This window comes from Ciconia boyciana, chromosome 9 (genome assembly GCF_034638445.1).
Source record: "Ciconia boyciana chromosome 9, ASM3463844v1, whole genome shotgun sequence".
Taxonomy (NCBI): domain Eukaryota; kingdom Metazoa; phylum Chordata; class Aves; order Ciconiiformes; family Ciconiidae; genus Ciconia; species Ciconia boyciana.
Window position 1 is genome coordinate 41,042,242 of NC_132942.1, and position 17,976 is coordinate 41,060,217.

Consider the following 17,976-nt stretch of genomic DNA (forward strand, 5'->3'; position numbering starts at 1 on the left):
TGTTCAATGGAGCCTATGATTTGCTCTGCAATCACATGCTTTATATTGAAATAATTCTTTTCCCAGAGGATTTTAAAATTAACAACATTGAACTCAGTTAAGTACCTTATCTAGAAACAAAAGCATGAAGTTAGAAGTCCCCCTTATTTTTAATGATTCCTGCCATACTTTCACGGAGTGGATTCAGGTCACATATGGGAGAATATGTTATAGTGATTATTTGTGAAAAGATGTTTAATTCAAAGATGTGCCACTCAGTTGACTCTGGAACAGCTTGTCTATAAAGAAATACAGCACATGACTGTTCAGTGATGGTATTTTGTTAATTAATAGAATAGCCCAGTTTAAATTTCACAGAATGGAAAGAAAAGGATGACACCCTGCTCTGAAATGTTTGTCACTCCCAAAGAGCCAAATTCAGAACAGTGGGTAGAGATTTCTTTCCTTTCTTTCTCCCTACCTGCCAAATGGGGCAAGCACCCCTACAGTGTCTAGAATTTTATCTGAAATGCTGAAGGTGAGGTTTCAGAGTCATTCTACCTCATCCCCTGGGTGTGCCTGCCTGCTTCAGATAGGTTCATAAGGAGCAAACAGGCGAGTTACGTTTTTCTTACTTCTCCTTTGAATCAGTGAAAGAGTTAATTTTAATGAGAATGTGCAAGAATTATAGTGTATGTGTTAGGGATTAAAGATCGGCTATTCTAAATTGTCATTCTATAAGCCAGCAGCTGCTAGTTTGCATTGCACTTTGACCTTATCTTTATATATAACAGGAAAGAGCTGTTCTTAGCCCAGACAGGAGGGGACCGCTACAGCCGCAGGAGCAGCTGGGTAGAGGACAAAGAAACTGTTTATTGCGTGAGAGATGGAGGCGATATTTGGTAGAAATAAAGGAGAACATCCAGAGCCCATAAAAGCTGAGGTGCAAGGTAAGTGAAAGAAAATCTGTTCTAATACTTGCAGTTACTTTGGTCTTTTCAAATACGTAAACACTGAAATACTTGTTCACCCAAACAACACTGAAAAGGGAAACTGAGAAAGCGAGACATGTAAGCGACTTTTGTTTAAAGGACTGATCTCAGATAATATTTGTGCCTCAACTGTGGAATTTTTCTCACTTCATGGGCATTTCTGTGTACTCTTCCAAAAAAGTCTGTTTGAACAGGATTCACCGAAGTTGGTGGTGAGGGACGAAGTCTCAGATTTAATCTGGTGACACCCCATCCCCCATGGCTCTGCTCAGGCTTTCAGTTTCTCCTCTCTGTAACCCTTCCCTACCCTCCTTCTGTCTGCTCACACTCTTCCTTGCCTCCTGGAGAGAGTCACTAAAACTGGTACTTTTCAACAATAGTATTTCTAAGTAGGAAAGCAGCAGTAACGGATGCCACCATGTACCATTAAAAAGAGGTTTCCGAAGTTAATCCAGTAAAAACTGTGGGGTATTGTTCGGCGAGATAGTTTAAAGTGGCTCCCTAGGGATGAACGCTTGATCAATCTATTATTTTTACTGCTCTTTTTACTTTACTTTGCTACAGCTACAGGGGAGGTTTGTTGCTGAGAATCCCTATTTAATAAATATATGCTGCATTTTTTGTAATATGTAGTCCAAGAAATGGTAGGCATCTAATACCAATTCTAAAGTCACTTCCTGAGTACAACACTTAAAAAGATTACAATTAAAACTTGCATGACTTTGTTGTTGTTGTTGTTCAGTTTGGTGGCTGAATTGGAAAAGATTTTGTTTCAAGTCAGACAAAGTGCTTTGTTATAATTTGTGGTACTTTTATGCCTTTCAATTTTTTTTCCCTCAAGATAAAAACCTATTATTGAAACATTTGAAGTTGTTTGCAAACAAACCATTTATCAGACCTGATGTGTATTATGGAATGGTTTATTTGAACAAAGACTGCATATTTCAGTAAATAGAATTAAGTATACAAAATGTTCCTTCATTGGTAATGATGATTCAGTATTTACCAATCATGAAAACTATAGAGAACTTTGACCTCTTTAAATATTTTGCTAACCCTGAGCTCTGCCAGTATTTTGGCTCCTTGTTACTCAATATGTACGCTGTAAATATGACCCCATACTGCTAATGTCAGCCATAATTTAACCTGTGCTCTCCTAAACACTGTACAGCCATGTGATTGTATGAGACTTTGTTGCTATGATAGTTAATAACCTTCCAAATATTTGGAGATTTTACTGTGTTACTTTTGTGTCCTCACGTGGTACAGAAAAGTATTTCCACTTCAGACAAAAGTCTGAAGCAAAAAACATACAAGGTACAGATTTTTAAAGCTATTTAAGCACTTTAGGATGCTGATTGGTACCCAGTGTGATTTACAGAAATTCTTAATTCCCACTAAGATGAATTTTCATGTGAAAACCTCACTAGATGACCCTTTGCTCCATGCTTTTCATACTGGAATTATGCCAGAAATTACACTGAATTAATTACACCGAAGTCTCAGAAGCTGCATCAAGTCCACAGTGCCTTAAAAAGAAGATCCCCTTTTTTCCCTGTTTATCTCTTCCAGTGAAATTATTTTGTTGACCTGTCCTGGAATTTTTTGAGCACCATTATTCTGATACGGAGGAATAATCTCTAAACACAATTTTTAGCCCTAGCAGCTGCAAGAGGTTCCATGAATTGCAGAAATATCTGCTTTTCTTGAATGACGGGCCCCAAAGCAGAAGATAGTTTTACTGGGTCAAAATCCCACGAGACCTCATATGCAGCAGAAGTATTACATTTTCACTGCAGGGAAAGAAGGACTGATTGCAGCAAGACCACATGCAGTCAGCCCCAACTCGGTGTTAGCAAAAGGTTTGTTGCAGCCCATGCTCATTGCACAGATTTACTATCATAAATGGCATTGGTAGGATGGTAGGAGCACAGAAGGCTACACTCACTCCACTGCAGTTGCCCAGAGCATTGGAGAAATAGCAGAGCCTACAATCTTCTGTTGCCAAATAACAGAAAACTGTAGAAAGGGAAGTGGCAAGAAGAGAAACGCTTGTATTTTAGTCATATAAGCAGACTAAACTTGTTTAGCAATTAATGTTCAGTAGTCATCCAAACAAAAATTATGTATCTATTTTGAATATATACTTTCTTCCAGATCATAATCCTATTCTCTCTGAAGGATTCTTTTCTTTTGCTAACTTGTGATTTCCTCACTGTCTTCTCACCAACTAGTTTTAGTTACTCAAATTTTGTGCAATTATCTGTATTAAGGGTTAAATCTTGTTCATCTTATACAAAAAAGTACTATAATTATTGCATTGGAATTTCTTGTATTAGAAAGGCAAGTAAGGTTTGGTTTTCAAGGCTCTTCTAAAAGGTAATAATCATAATAATAGTAATAATAATAATAATGAGAGTCCCTCCATTGTGTCAACAATTTTTTATCTTCCTCATGTATTCCAGAACTGTAACCCTAATGAAGTTGTGTGAGTATTGTGGCATACAATATTGGTTAGCCTGACTGAGAATATATTTTAGGTAAAGCTGACATTTACTCCATATCCTTCCTTTGCATTTGGATGGTTTTTCCTTGTGTCCTTAATGTCATTTTTTTAAGAAATGGGAAATGTCCTTGTCTCTCATACCTAAAAAGGTCAAAATTCAGGAAATATTTTCTTAGAAAGTGGCCAAACTCCCTTTAGGATCTCAGAAACTCTTACAGCAAAACAATTGTTATCTCTCTGCAACTGCATCAGCTTTGACAAAATTGAATATTAAGGACATTTCTATCTGTTGTAAAGGGAGTATTAATAAGAAAGTGTGTCAAAATATTCAACATAGGGTCATAAACTAAATGATAAGGAGAATTAAAAGTTCAGAATAGCTTTTTATGCAGAGACAATGTTCAGTGCAGGAATTGTGTCAAAAAGTAGTATGTGATCTTAAATGTTCCCTCAGGAGGCATACGCACAAAGAAGCAAGTGAAGCTTTTAATTTAATATCTGATATACTTCTGTTCAGCTCTTTAACCTTAATGAAATTCTTTAATTGTTGTTATTCTGTGTGTCAAATGGTAGGTAATGTATTTCTTGCAGGGATTTGATGAGGAATATTTCTTAATCAAACTTCACCAGTACTTATGTATTTGCAGTATAATATTCCTACCCTTTATTTGCGTTCAAAACACCAACATTATGACTAGTATCAGAAAAGCACTCCCAAAATGACAATACATTATGCTGTGTAGTTTAATTAATGACATTTTTACTGGAATTCATTTAGCCTGAAGTTTAAATTGATGTACTGAAGGCCAATGCAAGTCATATAACCTATAAAATATGTTTATTTCTGATATGCTCTAGCTTTTCCTGGCATGAGTGAAAGGGTTTAAATGTATCACTTTAAAATCTGAGTGCAGGAAAGGAAGGTCCGACTTTATTTACTTCCTGATATTTAGCAAATTACATTCCAGCAATCTCATCTTCTTACAGTAATCTCATATAGTAATATTCATGCAGAGTGCCACATTTTTGAGCAGATCATATTTTAGTTAACCCAAACTCCAACATAATTATATGATATTACAAATCTTGACACACCCATAGTCTGTCTGCCTATATGAAGCCTATGCCCTTCGGAAAATTATCCTGTAACGTGCGCCTCACCTAAATGAATGGATACTGGTACCTCCTTTTTGTTTATAGGTCAGTTGCCCACTTGGTTGCAAGGGATACTTCTCCGAAATGGCCCAGGGATGCACACAATAGGAGACACTACATATAACCACTGGTTTGATGGCTTGGCTCTGCTGCATAGCTTTACATTTAAAAATGGTAAGTTGTTGCACATCAGAGTAAAAGAAGCTCAACAACCTAAATCTTGGTGCCTTACATTGCTAATTCTGTTCTGAGTTTGATTAGCGCTAGAATGTTGCAGGTTTCATCGGCAGAGTGGCATGTGTGCTGAGGTGGTAACTGCTTTGGGGAAAACCTCTCCAAATACACACTCACACCTCACTGTCCACAGCAGCAGCAGGAGTATCTCTGCAGTGCTCTTATCAGAGATAGATTATGTTATCCTTTCTTCTGGAGTGCCAAAGTTCAATGTTGTCTGCGCTGCAGGATAGCCTGCAACTAGCTCTGAGCAGGTCACTGCAGGGCAGCCTTTGCCTTCCACCCAGAGCAAGAAAACCTCCATTGTTTCAAACTGGATCAACCAAAAGTACTGTAATATCCGGAGGTTTATCTGTTGTGGACGAACAACCTAGTTTCAGGGAAGCCTAACATTCCCCTTTTGGGATTTGGTTGCAGCTACAACAGCTGCCAGGAGAGAAACTGGGCCACTGTGTCACTTTACAAATCAAACCTCACTTATGTATACTTGACACCCCTACAAGCAGTTGTCCTACTTGTCATCCTTATGGAGGGAAAAGAGGCAGCTCCTCTATTCAAAACAATTTCATTTTTTGTTTTCAGTTAAAGCATTTTTATCAGTTCAGCTGTTTTACAGTGTGAGGCAGGATGTTTTACACCTAGATTCTTGCTGCAAAAGTATTTATCTGTAAAAGAACTGGGTTTTACTCCTGTCATCATCCATTCCTAGTGTTTACTTTTTACTTTCCATTTCTGTGATCAGAGGCATTTAATGCAACTGCAGGATGTCCTTGCCTACATCCTTAACAAAATAACCTATAAAGAAATGACCAGTGTTTTTTAAATTGTCGGTATATTTTACTTACCTAAAGCAAACAGAGCTCAGTTAGTTCAAGTATAGTGGTCCATTAAATTGGTTAGGATAGACATTGATTCCTTCAAGCAATTTGTTATTCTCTCATAACTAAATTTTGCCAATACAGGAGGTTTAGCACCACCCACATATTGATGCATAATTATTCATTTTTACACAGATTGTTTTGGTTTACTGGAAGATATTATCCAAATCCCTCAATTCCTCTCCCCAGTCCCCCAGTATTGTCCAAATGCATTGGGAATCAGGGAAGCTAGACAAATTGTTACCAATCTCAGCAGCCACAAGAACAGTCCCGGGTTCCTAAGAGAGCGGAAAAAGCCTTCCAAAACAGGGAGTTAGGGTCATTGGTGGTTTCATTGCAAACTTTGTTTAGCTAAAGGCCATCTGCTTGAGAAACTCTTTCTCTGACTTCACCTATGCTAATTTTCTAAAGAATTCAGTATGAAATGTGATTGAAACCTGTTTGGCCTTTCTCAGGTGAAGTTTACTACAGAAGTAAGTATCTCCGAAGTGATACATACAACTACAATGTAGAAGCAAACCGAATTGTGGTGTCTGAGTTTGGAACTATGGCTTATCCAGATCCATGCAAAAACATATTTGCCAAGTAAGCAATGCTTTTTCCAGCAAGATTCTTCTATCTACTTCTCTCTCCAGCACAGATGTCTTTCTGTTTACCCTTGACACATATTTCCAAATACAAAATTTGTTTTGTAAATTTACAATTGCTAAATATTGAAAAGGCCAAGAGATATATCCAGCACTGCACTCTCTATGGGTTATTCTAAGGCAAATATTTTAAATTCATTTCATTAGCAATATTGACTGTTTTATTCACTATTGCAAGTAGAATTTGTTGTAATTTTGAAAAACCAAATATTTTCTTTTTCAAGTGTTTTGCAGAAGTTTATACAAATTATATTCTGTAAGGGGAGAAGCAGCAAGAAAGGAAAAGATGAAGAGATGGGGAAGGAATTGATGCAAAGTTTATTCAACAGGAAGAAGAAAAGCATCAATCACTTTAAAAAAATCAGAAGAACTTCTGGATTAAAGACCACTTTTACAAAAAAAAAAGAAAATTTCCATTGTTTCTTGAGTCACGTGCAGTGCTTTGAATGACTCCACCCATAGGCCTGAGCTAATCTTATGCTGAAAATCAGAACCACTTGGGATCACTGCAATAGCTGCTTTCAATAGCTTAGAAAGGATGATAGGCTGTACATGAGATGCAAAGTGTAAGCCATCATGCTATCACCGGTCTTGTAAAACTGGCTGTGGATATTCCCTGACAATGCAAGTAGCTTACCCATCTCTTCTTCCTGGCTGAACTACCTCTAATTAGCTTGAACTTGATATTTGGTAAGAGCATATGCATGGACAGTTATTGCAAAATAGTCGATATGTTGTAAGTTGTTACCCTGAGATAAAATGCTTTTCTTCCCTCTTCCAGCACATAGGGTAACACTGGCATTTTAAGTTCGAAAGGGATATAAGCAAATTTGTCTTGGCTTCAAGTGAATAGGATGAAATCCTACACTAATAAGGAAAACTGTCAAGCCCACATGTGAAGTTGGATCTTCTTTGGAATCATAATTGTGATACAGGATAACACCAGGAACAGAAATATTCCATCAGGGAGTATATGAATCCATCTATTTTGTGAAGGCATACCCTGAAAAACCTACCAGCTTTTAGGTAGAAACTGTTAGGCCAAATTCTCACAAGGTATGCACAGGATAGCGTGTAACTAGCCCGTCCTGATAAACCAGTGCATATGTTACAGCTGACAGCAGGACTGGACCTGGATGCCCATTTGTGTATGGAAAAACAGTTGCATGCATGTCCTTAACCCTCGCTCAGGCCAAGGGCGTTGAAGAAGCCCATCTCCTCCGCTTTTCCCCCCTTTCCACCGGGGCAGAGTAGGAGCAGTCAGAAGAGGGCACAGCAGGGGAGAGACAGAGCCAGCTTTGTGACCCTGCTGCTGTGCACAGCCCACACTGCTGGGGTGACTTCTGCTTTGCACAGGGTAAAAGCTAGTACAGCTTCTGCTGCTCTAATGAACTGATACGAAATTTCCCCCTGTACAGGGCATTCTCGTATTTGTCTCACACCATTCCTGAGTTCACAGACAACTGCCTGATCAACATTATAAAAACTGGGGATGATTTCTATGCTACCAGTGAGACTAACTTCATCAGAAAAATTAATCCGCAGACTCTGGAGACGTTAGAGAAGGTACGATGACTGTCTGTCATTCTGGTTCCTCATCTGCTAATGAATAAAGTTTCAGTCTGACTCATAAGGTTCCCTTAACATGTGCAGGACACAAAACTGGAAAGATACTTTTCTTCTTCTACTATTCCCTTACTTTTGAAATCATGGTAAAGTGAAACAGTGAAAATACCAGATCTTTTAAGAACTCATGAGTTCAAAATTAAATCCCATGTAGTTTGGGAAAAGCTGGGTTTTGAGCAATTTCACTTATACATAATCTAGCAAGGTTGCAGAAATAATACCACATATCATGCTTATGACATGATTATTTTGGATTATTTCCATTATTAGGCATCTGTAGTTATCAAGTGATTTACATAATTAACAATTCAGTAGGTCAGTTATATGACTACTTTTCAAGTACCTTATGCAAGATATTACTTAATTATTAAAATGAAATCATGACATATTGAAATATACAATGAGTTTTTTCTAGCATGCAGTACAGTTTGAGTAAAATTTCCAAGCTTTAAATCAAATAGAAATCTTTTTGCTCCAGAAGATTGCTAGACTCATAGCCATATTAAATAAACTGCTTTCAGGATGAAATGGGCATTTGCAGAGTAACTTCTTTAGCCAATCCTCCCGTTGTGTAATGTGGCTGCAAGGGAGAAGTGAATGTAATTCAGATTCTGTAGCTTGTGTTAGCCTTGAATTAGGAAATAATTTGAGTACCTACATACATCATTTGGCTTAATCGTTTACATTTCAAGGCCTTTTGAAAATGGAGTACCAATAAAAGGCTGCCAGTGCTAAAAAGCTGGTGGATTTGTGGTGTGAGCTGAGATCAGTTTAAATTCTCTTACACGTCTCTAAAATCTCCATTTTCCAGGTTGACTACAGCAAATATGTAGCTGTAAATATAGCAACTTCTCACCCGCACTACGACAGTGCTGGAAATATTCTCAACATAGGTACTTCAATAGTTGATAAAGGGAAGACAAAATACGTTCTGTTTAAGATTCCTCCCTCTGCACCAGGTAAGATATGTCTTTTATCAGTATTGTCTAGAAATTTGTTAGCAATTTCTTTTCTTCTGAGGTTAAGTGGGGGGGTGATACAGCTCTTCTAGAAACCAATGGCATTAATTTTCTTCATTTTAACTTATTGTGAACTAAATGTTAACTGCTTAGCCTGACTGGGCATGTGCTATTACAAAGGCTCATCTTGAATACTGTGTAAACAGGGTATTTCAGTATGAAGAACCTTGCTTTTAGAAGAATTTGCTTTTAGAAGAGTTCTACTTTGAATATTACTACAGTGAAATTCTTTTAGAAGAATTTCCATTCCCTGTATTCTGATGTGTAGAGGGAGGATGAACAGAAACAATTTTATCTGTAGGGCAGTATATATAATTTGAAGCTGTAAATTTTAATTTTCTTCATAAATTAAAATGCTTTTAAAATGCTGATACTGTGATTATAGGGAAGCATAATACCAAATAATACTTACCATAGAGTTAATTCCTCTCTAACCTGGCCTACACTAGGCCTTGCTGAAATACTGTCCTTCATTCACAGAGCAAATCAATTGCTCTTTTTCCTTCAAGACTCTCTTTTTTATTGTGGTATTGTTTAAAATCAGCTGCTAATGTGATGTCTGTTCTCTTGGTTGAACAGTCAAGAGGCCTTCCACAGCTGAAAGGTAAGTTTTATAACTTCTAGCAGGGGCTCAGACAAAGTCAGAATAGATCAAACAGAAACAACTCCTTAGAATTTCAAAAACATGGGGGCATTTGAACCCCCCTGTAAAGCTGCCAATTTAATTGAACGTCTTTCTCCTCTGTGCTGGAACTTCTGAAGACAGTAACCAATGGAATCAAATACTAAGACGAGGGGGCTCTGTCTAAATGGATCTGGCATTGTGATACTACTGTGTTGCTTCAGTCAGATGCAAACTTCTATGTTAATTTTGCAGGAGGAAACAAACCACTTTCTTAACAAGAAAATGCAAATAAAAGTGAGAGGAACCTGTTCTTTCCTACTTCATACATGGGAGACATCCAAGCACAAGATTGGATTGGAATTTATTATAAATATAATTGTATTTTTTATCATTTATGTTCAGAAAAAGCAAAGAAGAAATCTTGTTTTAAACATCTGGAAGTGGTATGCTCCATCCCTTCTCGCTCTCTGCTCCACCCAAGCTACTACCATAGCTTTGGAATCACAGAAAATTACATTGTCTTCATAGAGCAGCCGTTCAAACTGGATATTGTCAAAATGGCAACTGCTTACATGCGAGGTGTGAACTGGGCTTCCTGCCTTGCCTATCATAAGGAAGAGAAGGTATTTTTCCTAATGCTGAGCAATGGACTCAGCCAGGCCAGTGACCTCTCCCACACTGTTCTGTTTTTCATCTGGTTCATTAATTTCAGTAATCCCTCATTTTTTTCAACCCTTGACTTTCATGTTGCACATTTTTTTAGAAGTTGTATTTTTTTGAATACTATCTCCCATCTCCAGAAATTTCACAAGTAAATATCTGATGCTCAAGTGCTTGAGAAAGAGGATAGTTTGGCATTGTTAGAAATACTGTGTGCTAGCAGAGAAATTCAAAACCACACTAGCGTCCCAGACACATACAGTTGCTCCTGGTCCAAACAAAATATTGTATATTGTGGATGAGATCTGCTCTAGATCCATTGCATCAGATAGGAGAGCCAGACCAGTGGGAAAGCCTGCATCCAACAAAAGGAGAGTCTTTCACTGTGGCAACTGAGGAAAAAACCTATTTTCTGAGGACCTTATTTCCACATGCTCTGGTCATCAATGAGTGGGGCATGCTGGGGTAGAGGACACCAGCACAGAGCACTACAAAGACTCTGGACTAAGGCAGATTTATTTTTAACTTAAAAATAGAGCAGGGGATTTTCCACATTTTACTGGAAAACTTCAATCCTCAGCCTAGTCCAAACAGTAATTTGCAACAATAAAATGAGTTTAAAGCACTTCCACACTCATTTTACTCCTGCATTTTTTGGTCTTCAGGTTGGAACCTCTTGTCTCCTAGCAGCAAATCCTGAGTTCTTAATATGCTTCAGTAGAAACAGACAATACATTAGAATGTTGATGGCTACCATTAGAAAACAGTTTCCTAAATAACTATTTGCTGATCATTAACAGTTTTAAATAATGTTTCCTATCTTTCAGAGTTGGTTTCACTTTATAGACAAGAAGACTAAAAAAGAAGTATCCACCAAGTTTTATACTGATGCGATGGTGGTTTTTCACCATATAAATGCTTATGAAGAGGATGGCCACATTATTTTTGATATTATTGCCTATACAGACAATAGCTTATATGATATGTTCTATTTAAAAAACCTGGGTAAAGACTTTGAAGAGAACAACAAGCTTACCTCCGTACCAACCTGCAAACGATTTGTTGTTCCTCTGCAGTATGACAAGGTAGAAAGAAAATGGCTTTTTAATCTGTTCTTTGATCAGTAATTTAAAATACATCAGTGTGAATAATGGGTGAAGTGTTAGTTGCTAGCCCTTATGTGCAAATTTCTGATTCTTTAAAAATAATACATACACAAAGTGTGCAGGGGTTTCATTTTGTGTATGTATGGTGAGAAATGGCAATGAGCAGCTGGACATACAGTTACATGGATCTAGGTTCTGATACCATCCATTATGGAGGACAAGGCTATTGAGCATATGTAATTTCCTTGCCAGTGAGATTATTTGTAAAATGCTATCAAATAAGAGCAGATATATCAACTTGGCTGTTGACTGGAAGGGCATGCATGAGGTTTTGCACAATCTGTTTCTTCCACTTTACTGGAAGCCTATATAGAATATACGCACGCTCCCAACTGTTGCAATGGTTTTAATAAAATTAGAAGACTTCATTTAAGTGTGAGATTTACCAGGAAAAGGAAAGATTTTATCTTTCACTTTAATTTAAAACATCATTTTAAATCATTGTTTGCAGGGAAGATTTTATACTGCCCAGCAACTTGGGCAGGTTTCTGCCTGAATCATTTGGAATGGATAATACTTTTTCTTTCTACATCGTAGAATCTTGCTGCTTTGTTCATGTCTCAAAAACAGTTATGCAGCAATGACAAAGGATGTGTTGGATCACACCAGCTATCCAAACTACCCTGCAACTGTAAGAATTCAGCAATAGCATATTAAAACCAAAAGTGCATTACACCTATTTTTGCACTTGGTTTATAGCAGGTGCAAAAAAACTAACCTTCGTGACTTTTAGTGGGAATTTGATACCTAATTCCTTGAAACCCATCTTCATTAATTAAATTCACAAACTATGTAATCCATTTATTGTGCTTCTGGAACATGGCCATATCTATCTAAACCTTTCTAAAGGCTCGGTGTGATTCAAAATGATTACTCTATGATATATTAAAATCCTCTGAGTATCACAAGATTTCTAATGAAAAGGTCAGAAATCTAATGTTAGAAGATAAAGGTTGTAAGAATGAACTTCTTGAAGCTGGATTATTTGTTTAATCCCCAAATTGTCTATATTAATATCAAACCTGATGAAAGATCTAAATTAGAAGCATATTCTTAGAGACACATTACTTTTTCAGCATATGTCTCTTTCAGGATGCCGAAGTAGGTTCTAATTTAGTCACACTTCCGTCTACCACAACTGCTATAAAAGAGAAAGATGGCAGCATCTATTGCCAACCTGAAATACTATGTGAAGGTGAGACATATCCATTATATAGATCTCAAATACGTTCTCTTACACACACAGAGGTGCATTCTAATAATGCCTAATAGCTGTTCATATATGTAAGATCTTTATAAAGCTAAGAGAAATGAAACTTTTAATTAATATGTTTAGTGTGGATACTGACAATATCTGTTTCTTCTTTACTTCTCTCCTCTGAGTCTATCCAGTAATATGTGATGCTGAACCTCTCAGATACATATTTATCAAGAGTGAAATCCTTTAAATGTCTGAAGTTACATCAGTTTTATATTAATACAGGATCCCAAGTCTGATCTTACAACTATTAATATGGCTTGCAAATCTACCTGTTACAAGAGTAATTTTGGTTAAATAGGTCTGTTATAAATAGCAATTTCAGTTACTGCTGTATTTTATAAAGATTGCCTTTGAAAGTGGATTTTTAAACTTTTTTCAGGGTATAATAACAGGAATATGTAAAAAGTATATACTTACCTAAAGTGAAAGTAATTTCTTAGAATGGTAGCCTCCAGTTATATCTCAGATGTTCACATCTGATGTATTTATGAAGAAAGAAAAAAAACCCACCCCCCCCCCCCCCAATAAGTTCCAGTGTAATGAATCCCTAAGAATGAAAAATTGTCATTTTTGAACTAACAACCCTGGCTTAATTATGTTGTGTTAATATCCATCTTCAGCTTTTTAGAAATTCAGACATACAAAATCTATGCAACACTTGTTTTAAATACTGTCAAGCTTTTTCACAGGGCAAAACTTCCTGAAGATTGGCATATGTAAATGTACATTTGGGTTATTTTAGTTCTCTTGTTCCTAAGTCTTGAACTTTATTTTACCCAGGGATAGAACTGCCTCGCATCAACTACGACTATAATGGCAAAAAATACAAGTACATCTTTGCAACAGAAGTCCAGTGGAGTCCAGTTCCTACAAAGGTATAATTAACATTTACAAAGTGAGAAACTGTATTATAGGACACAAATCACATTTAAGCAGTTATAAGGAGACCATGCTTTACTAGTTTGGCACAAAATATAGCCTAATCTGCATTCATACATGCAAGTTCAGTGTGTGGTTCTGAGGCCAGAAACTGAACTCTTTTTTTCAACACCAAGTTAAAGCTTCTAAATGATGACACTGCAGTTGGTACTATGCTCATAAACTTCAGCACTTGAAAGCAGGGAAATGAGAAGTTGGACATATATGTTAGCTCACTTGTATGATTAAAACAGCCTCACTGGGCCAAACTATGGAAACAATGTATCTTCCTTTTACTAGCTGAAACTCTGGAACATTATTATCAGCTGTTAAAAACATGTGGTTCCACAGGCAGCAGAACACATGCTTTCTTACGGATGTGACTTGAGATTGGATTCTCGAGTATTCAACAGCGTACGTGTTTCTGTCAAAACTTTTCCCATTGGTGGGTCATTCATATGCAAAGAAACATGAAATGCCTAAATTCTTCTAAGGGTACGCTCATGTTGTACCATTTCCCTCATAAAGTATTAATAAACTCAGGCTTCTTTATCCAGCTTTATATTTCCACAAAGTCTCTTGAATACAATAGTTACTGAGATCCTCACTTTTCTGCTAAATTGGGCTGAACTTCTGTAATGTGTCAAGAGCTACAAAGGAGAGAGTAGGAGAAAGAACTACTAGACAGACATACATCTGTAATCTCTTTTCCCTTTAGGAAACCTAACTAAAAAAAATAAGTTATAGCAACAGTATCTAACAATTAAAAATATTAAAACAATATCTAATTTTTAAGAATGCTTTATCTTTTGCTAGCTAGTTCTGTATTAGAGGGTAGCAAATGCTTTGTTTGTGTATGCATGATGCCGACTTTTCAGAAGACAGCCTCGAGTACAAATAGATTAAGATGAAAATATTAATAGGTGAAGGTAAGAGTATTGTACAGAAAAACTCACTCTTTATAATTCTTGTGACTATAAGGCAGTGCAAATTGAGTTCACTGTTGGTTCTTGTATATAATTACCACAACTGGTTACAAAATAAACCTGGATTTCTGCATGATGCAAGAAAATTTATTGCAGCACATCTGACAGTAGCTCAAACAAATCTGCAAGTTTGTGATTTCCGGTGTAGATAATCCCTGCTTGACTTAAATATAATAAAAAATGCTGTTAGAAGATTTATTTTTCACATCAGTTGCTCTTTAATGAATGCAGGCACAACAACCACGTATAATCCTTAAGTAAAGTCCGTCAGTGAAATTGCTGTCATCTTGGTTAGAAGGGAGAATTCCTCCAAATTCTTCCTCTAGTAATTTGAATAGTCTCATTTTTGTGTAAACATATTTTTTGACTAAAGGTCAAAAGGGAAAAGAATATAGCTGCATCTGTATGTGTAGAGAAAAGGCCTGAACAGAATTGAACCGAAAATGCCATGCATCCCCACTGGTGATTAGTTTGGTCAGGCACTTGACCCATTAATGAGATGAAAAATCTGTACTCTGTTCCTTCAGTAAATACCAGTATCTGTGTGGAATTCTTGCCCCATTGATTTAATCTTTACACATCACTATTAATAGCCTTTGTTCTGGCATATATACCCTACTTAACAATAGAAGGCCTTGAGAAATATTGAGGTCACAATAAAAGGAAAATAATTCACAGGATTAGAAAACGGAAGGTTTAAAACCTGTTTCCTGCTTTACTACAGAATTGCAGTGATTTGGCGCAAGTCACTGAAATGTTCTGGGCCTTGGATTCTTCCTCTGTGTAGTGAGGGCATTATTTATAGTGAAGGTTCTCTCATGATCTGTTAGTATTTGTAAAATACTTAAAGCCCATAAATGAAAGGTGCAACTGTAATCTAATGAAAGGAAATTAAAAGACCTTTGTGTGATTATGCAGCCACTAAATGTGACTCCAAAGTTTAACATTTTCCAGGTGTTTCCTTCTTGTGATGACACATGCCTTGTTGCTCCTTAACTCTTAGCATTGGTCCCCCATGCCAGCAGTGTGTTCATGTTGTACCTTTGGAATGAACCACTGTCTGGGTCACTGACATTTTTCTTTTCTGGTCACAACAATTTAGATCATAAAATTTAATACCCAGACAAAGGAAATGCTCCACTGGGGAGAGGACCACTGCTGGCCATCTGAGCCCATTTTCGTTCCCAGCCCTGATGCAAGAGAAGAGGATGATGGTAAAATAATGACAACATTCTGAAAGCTGGGGTTACATGAGTTTTGCATTAAATCTTACAAGTTTCATTGTTCTTAGTCAAGAAAGCTGGGTTGATGCTTCCACTGTGAGATTAAAATTAGCACCAGCCATTTTACTCCTGCAGACAAAAAAACAAAGAAACACTAGACCAAAATCAGCTTGTGTAATGTCCCCAGGAAGCCATAAACAGTAAAACCAATGCTTAGGACTTTCCAGAAAGCCACTTGGAGCTGGATTTATCAGTAGTTTGGAGCAGCTGAAGCTGTGGGAAGTCAATGTTGTTACAGATGAGAACATGAAGCGGCACTGCAAGTACCCGTGTAATCTCGATCCAGTTCTGTTCTCAGGTGACTCCTTGCAAAGGCAAATGGCAAATAGCTGAAAGGATGAGTCCCAAAACTGCCAGGCACACAATTCAGTGTTGGTTTGTTTTTTTCCTTCCCAATGACCTGCAGGCAGACCAGAAAAAAGCACAGAATAGAAGCATTCATTAGTTCTTTAGCACTCTCAGTAGACTTCTTGATCTAGTAAGCACTTTCAGTTTGTGTCCTAAAATTCTTAGGAAACAAGAATTGTTTCCTCACAGTGTTATCTTTTCTGCTTGATGTAACTAGTATGTGCTTCTAATTCTTCATTTGTATGTCACAGGCATTGTTCTGACCTGTGTTGTGATGTCTGATCCAAAGGAAGCACCCTTCCTACTTGTCTTGGATGCTAAAACATTCAAAGAATTGGGCCGAGCCATAGTTGATGTAGAAATGCATCTGGACCTGCATGGAATGTTTATACCAGAGAAAGATTTGAAGACTGAGACTGAGTAAAATGCTCTTTATCCTATTACAGACTGAGACAACCTGCTACTGAATGTGGGATAATATCATTCAGGAACAACCTTATCTTATGACAAGAAATGACTGAATATAATCTCTTCAATAACTACATATAATCTTTTATAAGAGATAACAGTAACTTTTATTACAAATGATTATATGCACAACTGGTACATAACTATTCCAAAAGAAGAATGAAAGGTGTTAAGTGCTAATGTTGTATACAACTCGTGGGGCAGGGAATAGGAGACAAAGGTAACAAGAAATGTTTTATTTGAGTAGAATATAGCTTTCTGAGCAAATGAAGTACTGTATTTATAGGGTGATGCATGGCATGAGTCACATACGTCTGCAGGTCATGGAACTTTCATGGACTGTTTCAAGACTGCAGCTCATGATGAAAGTTGTCTCCTACCAGAAAACCTCATGTTAAACCGTCTGCTATGATACTAATAATTCATGGCAATGCATTCTCTTGGTGCTTGATTTCTTTAACTCCACCATAACCAAAGTATTACATTGAGGTGCTATAACTTTCTAATTTAGAACCTAAAAACCCCCTGCTTTGCTAATAATTTCATGGTGTATTTTTCCCTTTTATGTTGACAAAAACAAGTAACTTGAAATAGAATATATGGTTTTATGTAGCATTCAATTATACTTTAGTGCAATTCGATCTTAAGCACTTTGTATTTAAATCAGTTTTCCTTGAGGAGAATATCTGACATGGCATTTCATGTAATTAGATGATTACATTGTGTGAAAGATAAACAGAAATGTAGTATTTATTAATATTGCTAAAAGTCTCTGTTAATAACAGTATGTATATGAATGAGAGCAGTATATTCTAGCAGAACTCAGATACACAAGTGCAACAAATTGTTTAGGCGAAAGAGTGAAAGACCTAACTTAGACCTCATCTGAACTACACAGTAGCTGAAACTACAAGCTATTGTTGTTATAGCTAAGCATTTGCTTTATTGTCTGCTGAGGAGCATCCATGTTCTGACATGGGTTTATCATTGCCTGTAACAGATGCTTCCTAATAAAAGAAAGTACACAACTCTCATTCATAGCCACAATTAAAAAGCGTATTTCAACATAGAGTTCAAAGGCCAAGTATACCATGACTGTTTTTTGTTATAGGAATGCCATTTCCTCATCCCCTGAGTGTATTTCTGTTTTCTGATTTGGGCATTGATTTTTCTTTAAATGAGAGCTTTTTTTCTTTGAATTGTATTTTCCTATTGTAGATACCTT

The 17,976-nt window shown here is 36.9% G+C and overlaps 1 protein-coding gene across 2 annotated transcripts; it reads left to right on the forward strand.

Moving 5' to 3' along the window:
• The first annotated feature begins 796 nt into the window (after window positions 1–796).
• Window positions 797–17,785, forward strand: BCO1 (beta-carotene oxygenase 1). Of its 2 annotated transcripts, XM_072873014.1 has the most exons (11): window positions 797–929; window positions 4,678–4,806; window positions 6,200–6,329; window positions 7,810–7,957; window positions 8,829–8,976; window positions 10,064–10,284; window positions 11,149–11,406; window positions 12,580–12,682; window positions 13,529–13,623; window positions 15,755–15,866; window positions 16,535–17,785. In XM_072873014.1, exons 1-11 carry the CDS (start codon window positions 866–868, stop codon window positions 16,705–16,707), a joined length of 1,581 nt encoding a protein of 526 aa, XP_072729115.1. In that variant the 5' UTR covers window positions 797–865; the 3' UTR covers window positions 16,708–17,785. The 2 variants fall into 2 exon arrangements, with proteins under 2 accessions (XP_072729115.1, XP_072729116.1); XM_072873015.1 differs by lacking the exon at window positions 15,755–15,866 and having other exon boundaries at window positions 16,535–16,686.
• The last annotated feature ends 191 nt before the right edge of the window (window positions 17,786–17,976 follow it).

Bases quoted from the DNA above. Each gene is read 5' to 3' on its own strand.
- BCO1 (XM_072873014.1), top strand. From the start codon at position 866: ATGGAGGCGATATTTGGTAGAAATAAAGGAGAACATCCAGAGCCCATA. The intron at 930-4,677 runs GTAAGTGAAAGA...TTTTGTTTATAG, and splicing joins CATAAAAGCTGAGGTGCAAG to GTCAGTTGCCCACTTGGTTG. The intron at 8,977-10,063 runs GTAAGATATGTC...ATTTATGTTCAG, and splicing joins GATTCCTCCCTCTGCACCAG to AAAAAGCAAAGAAGAAATCT.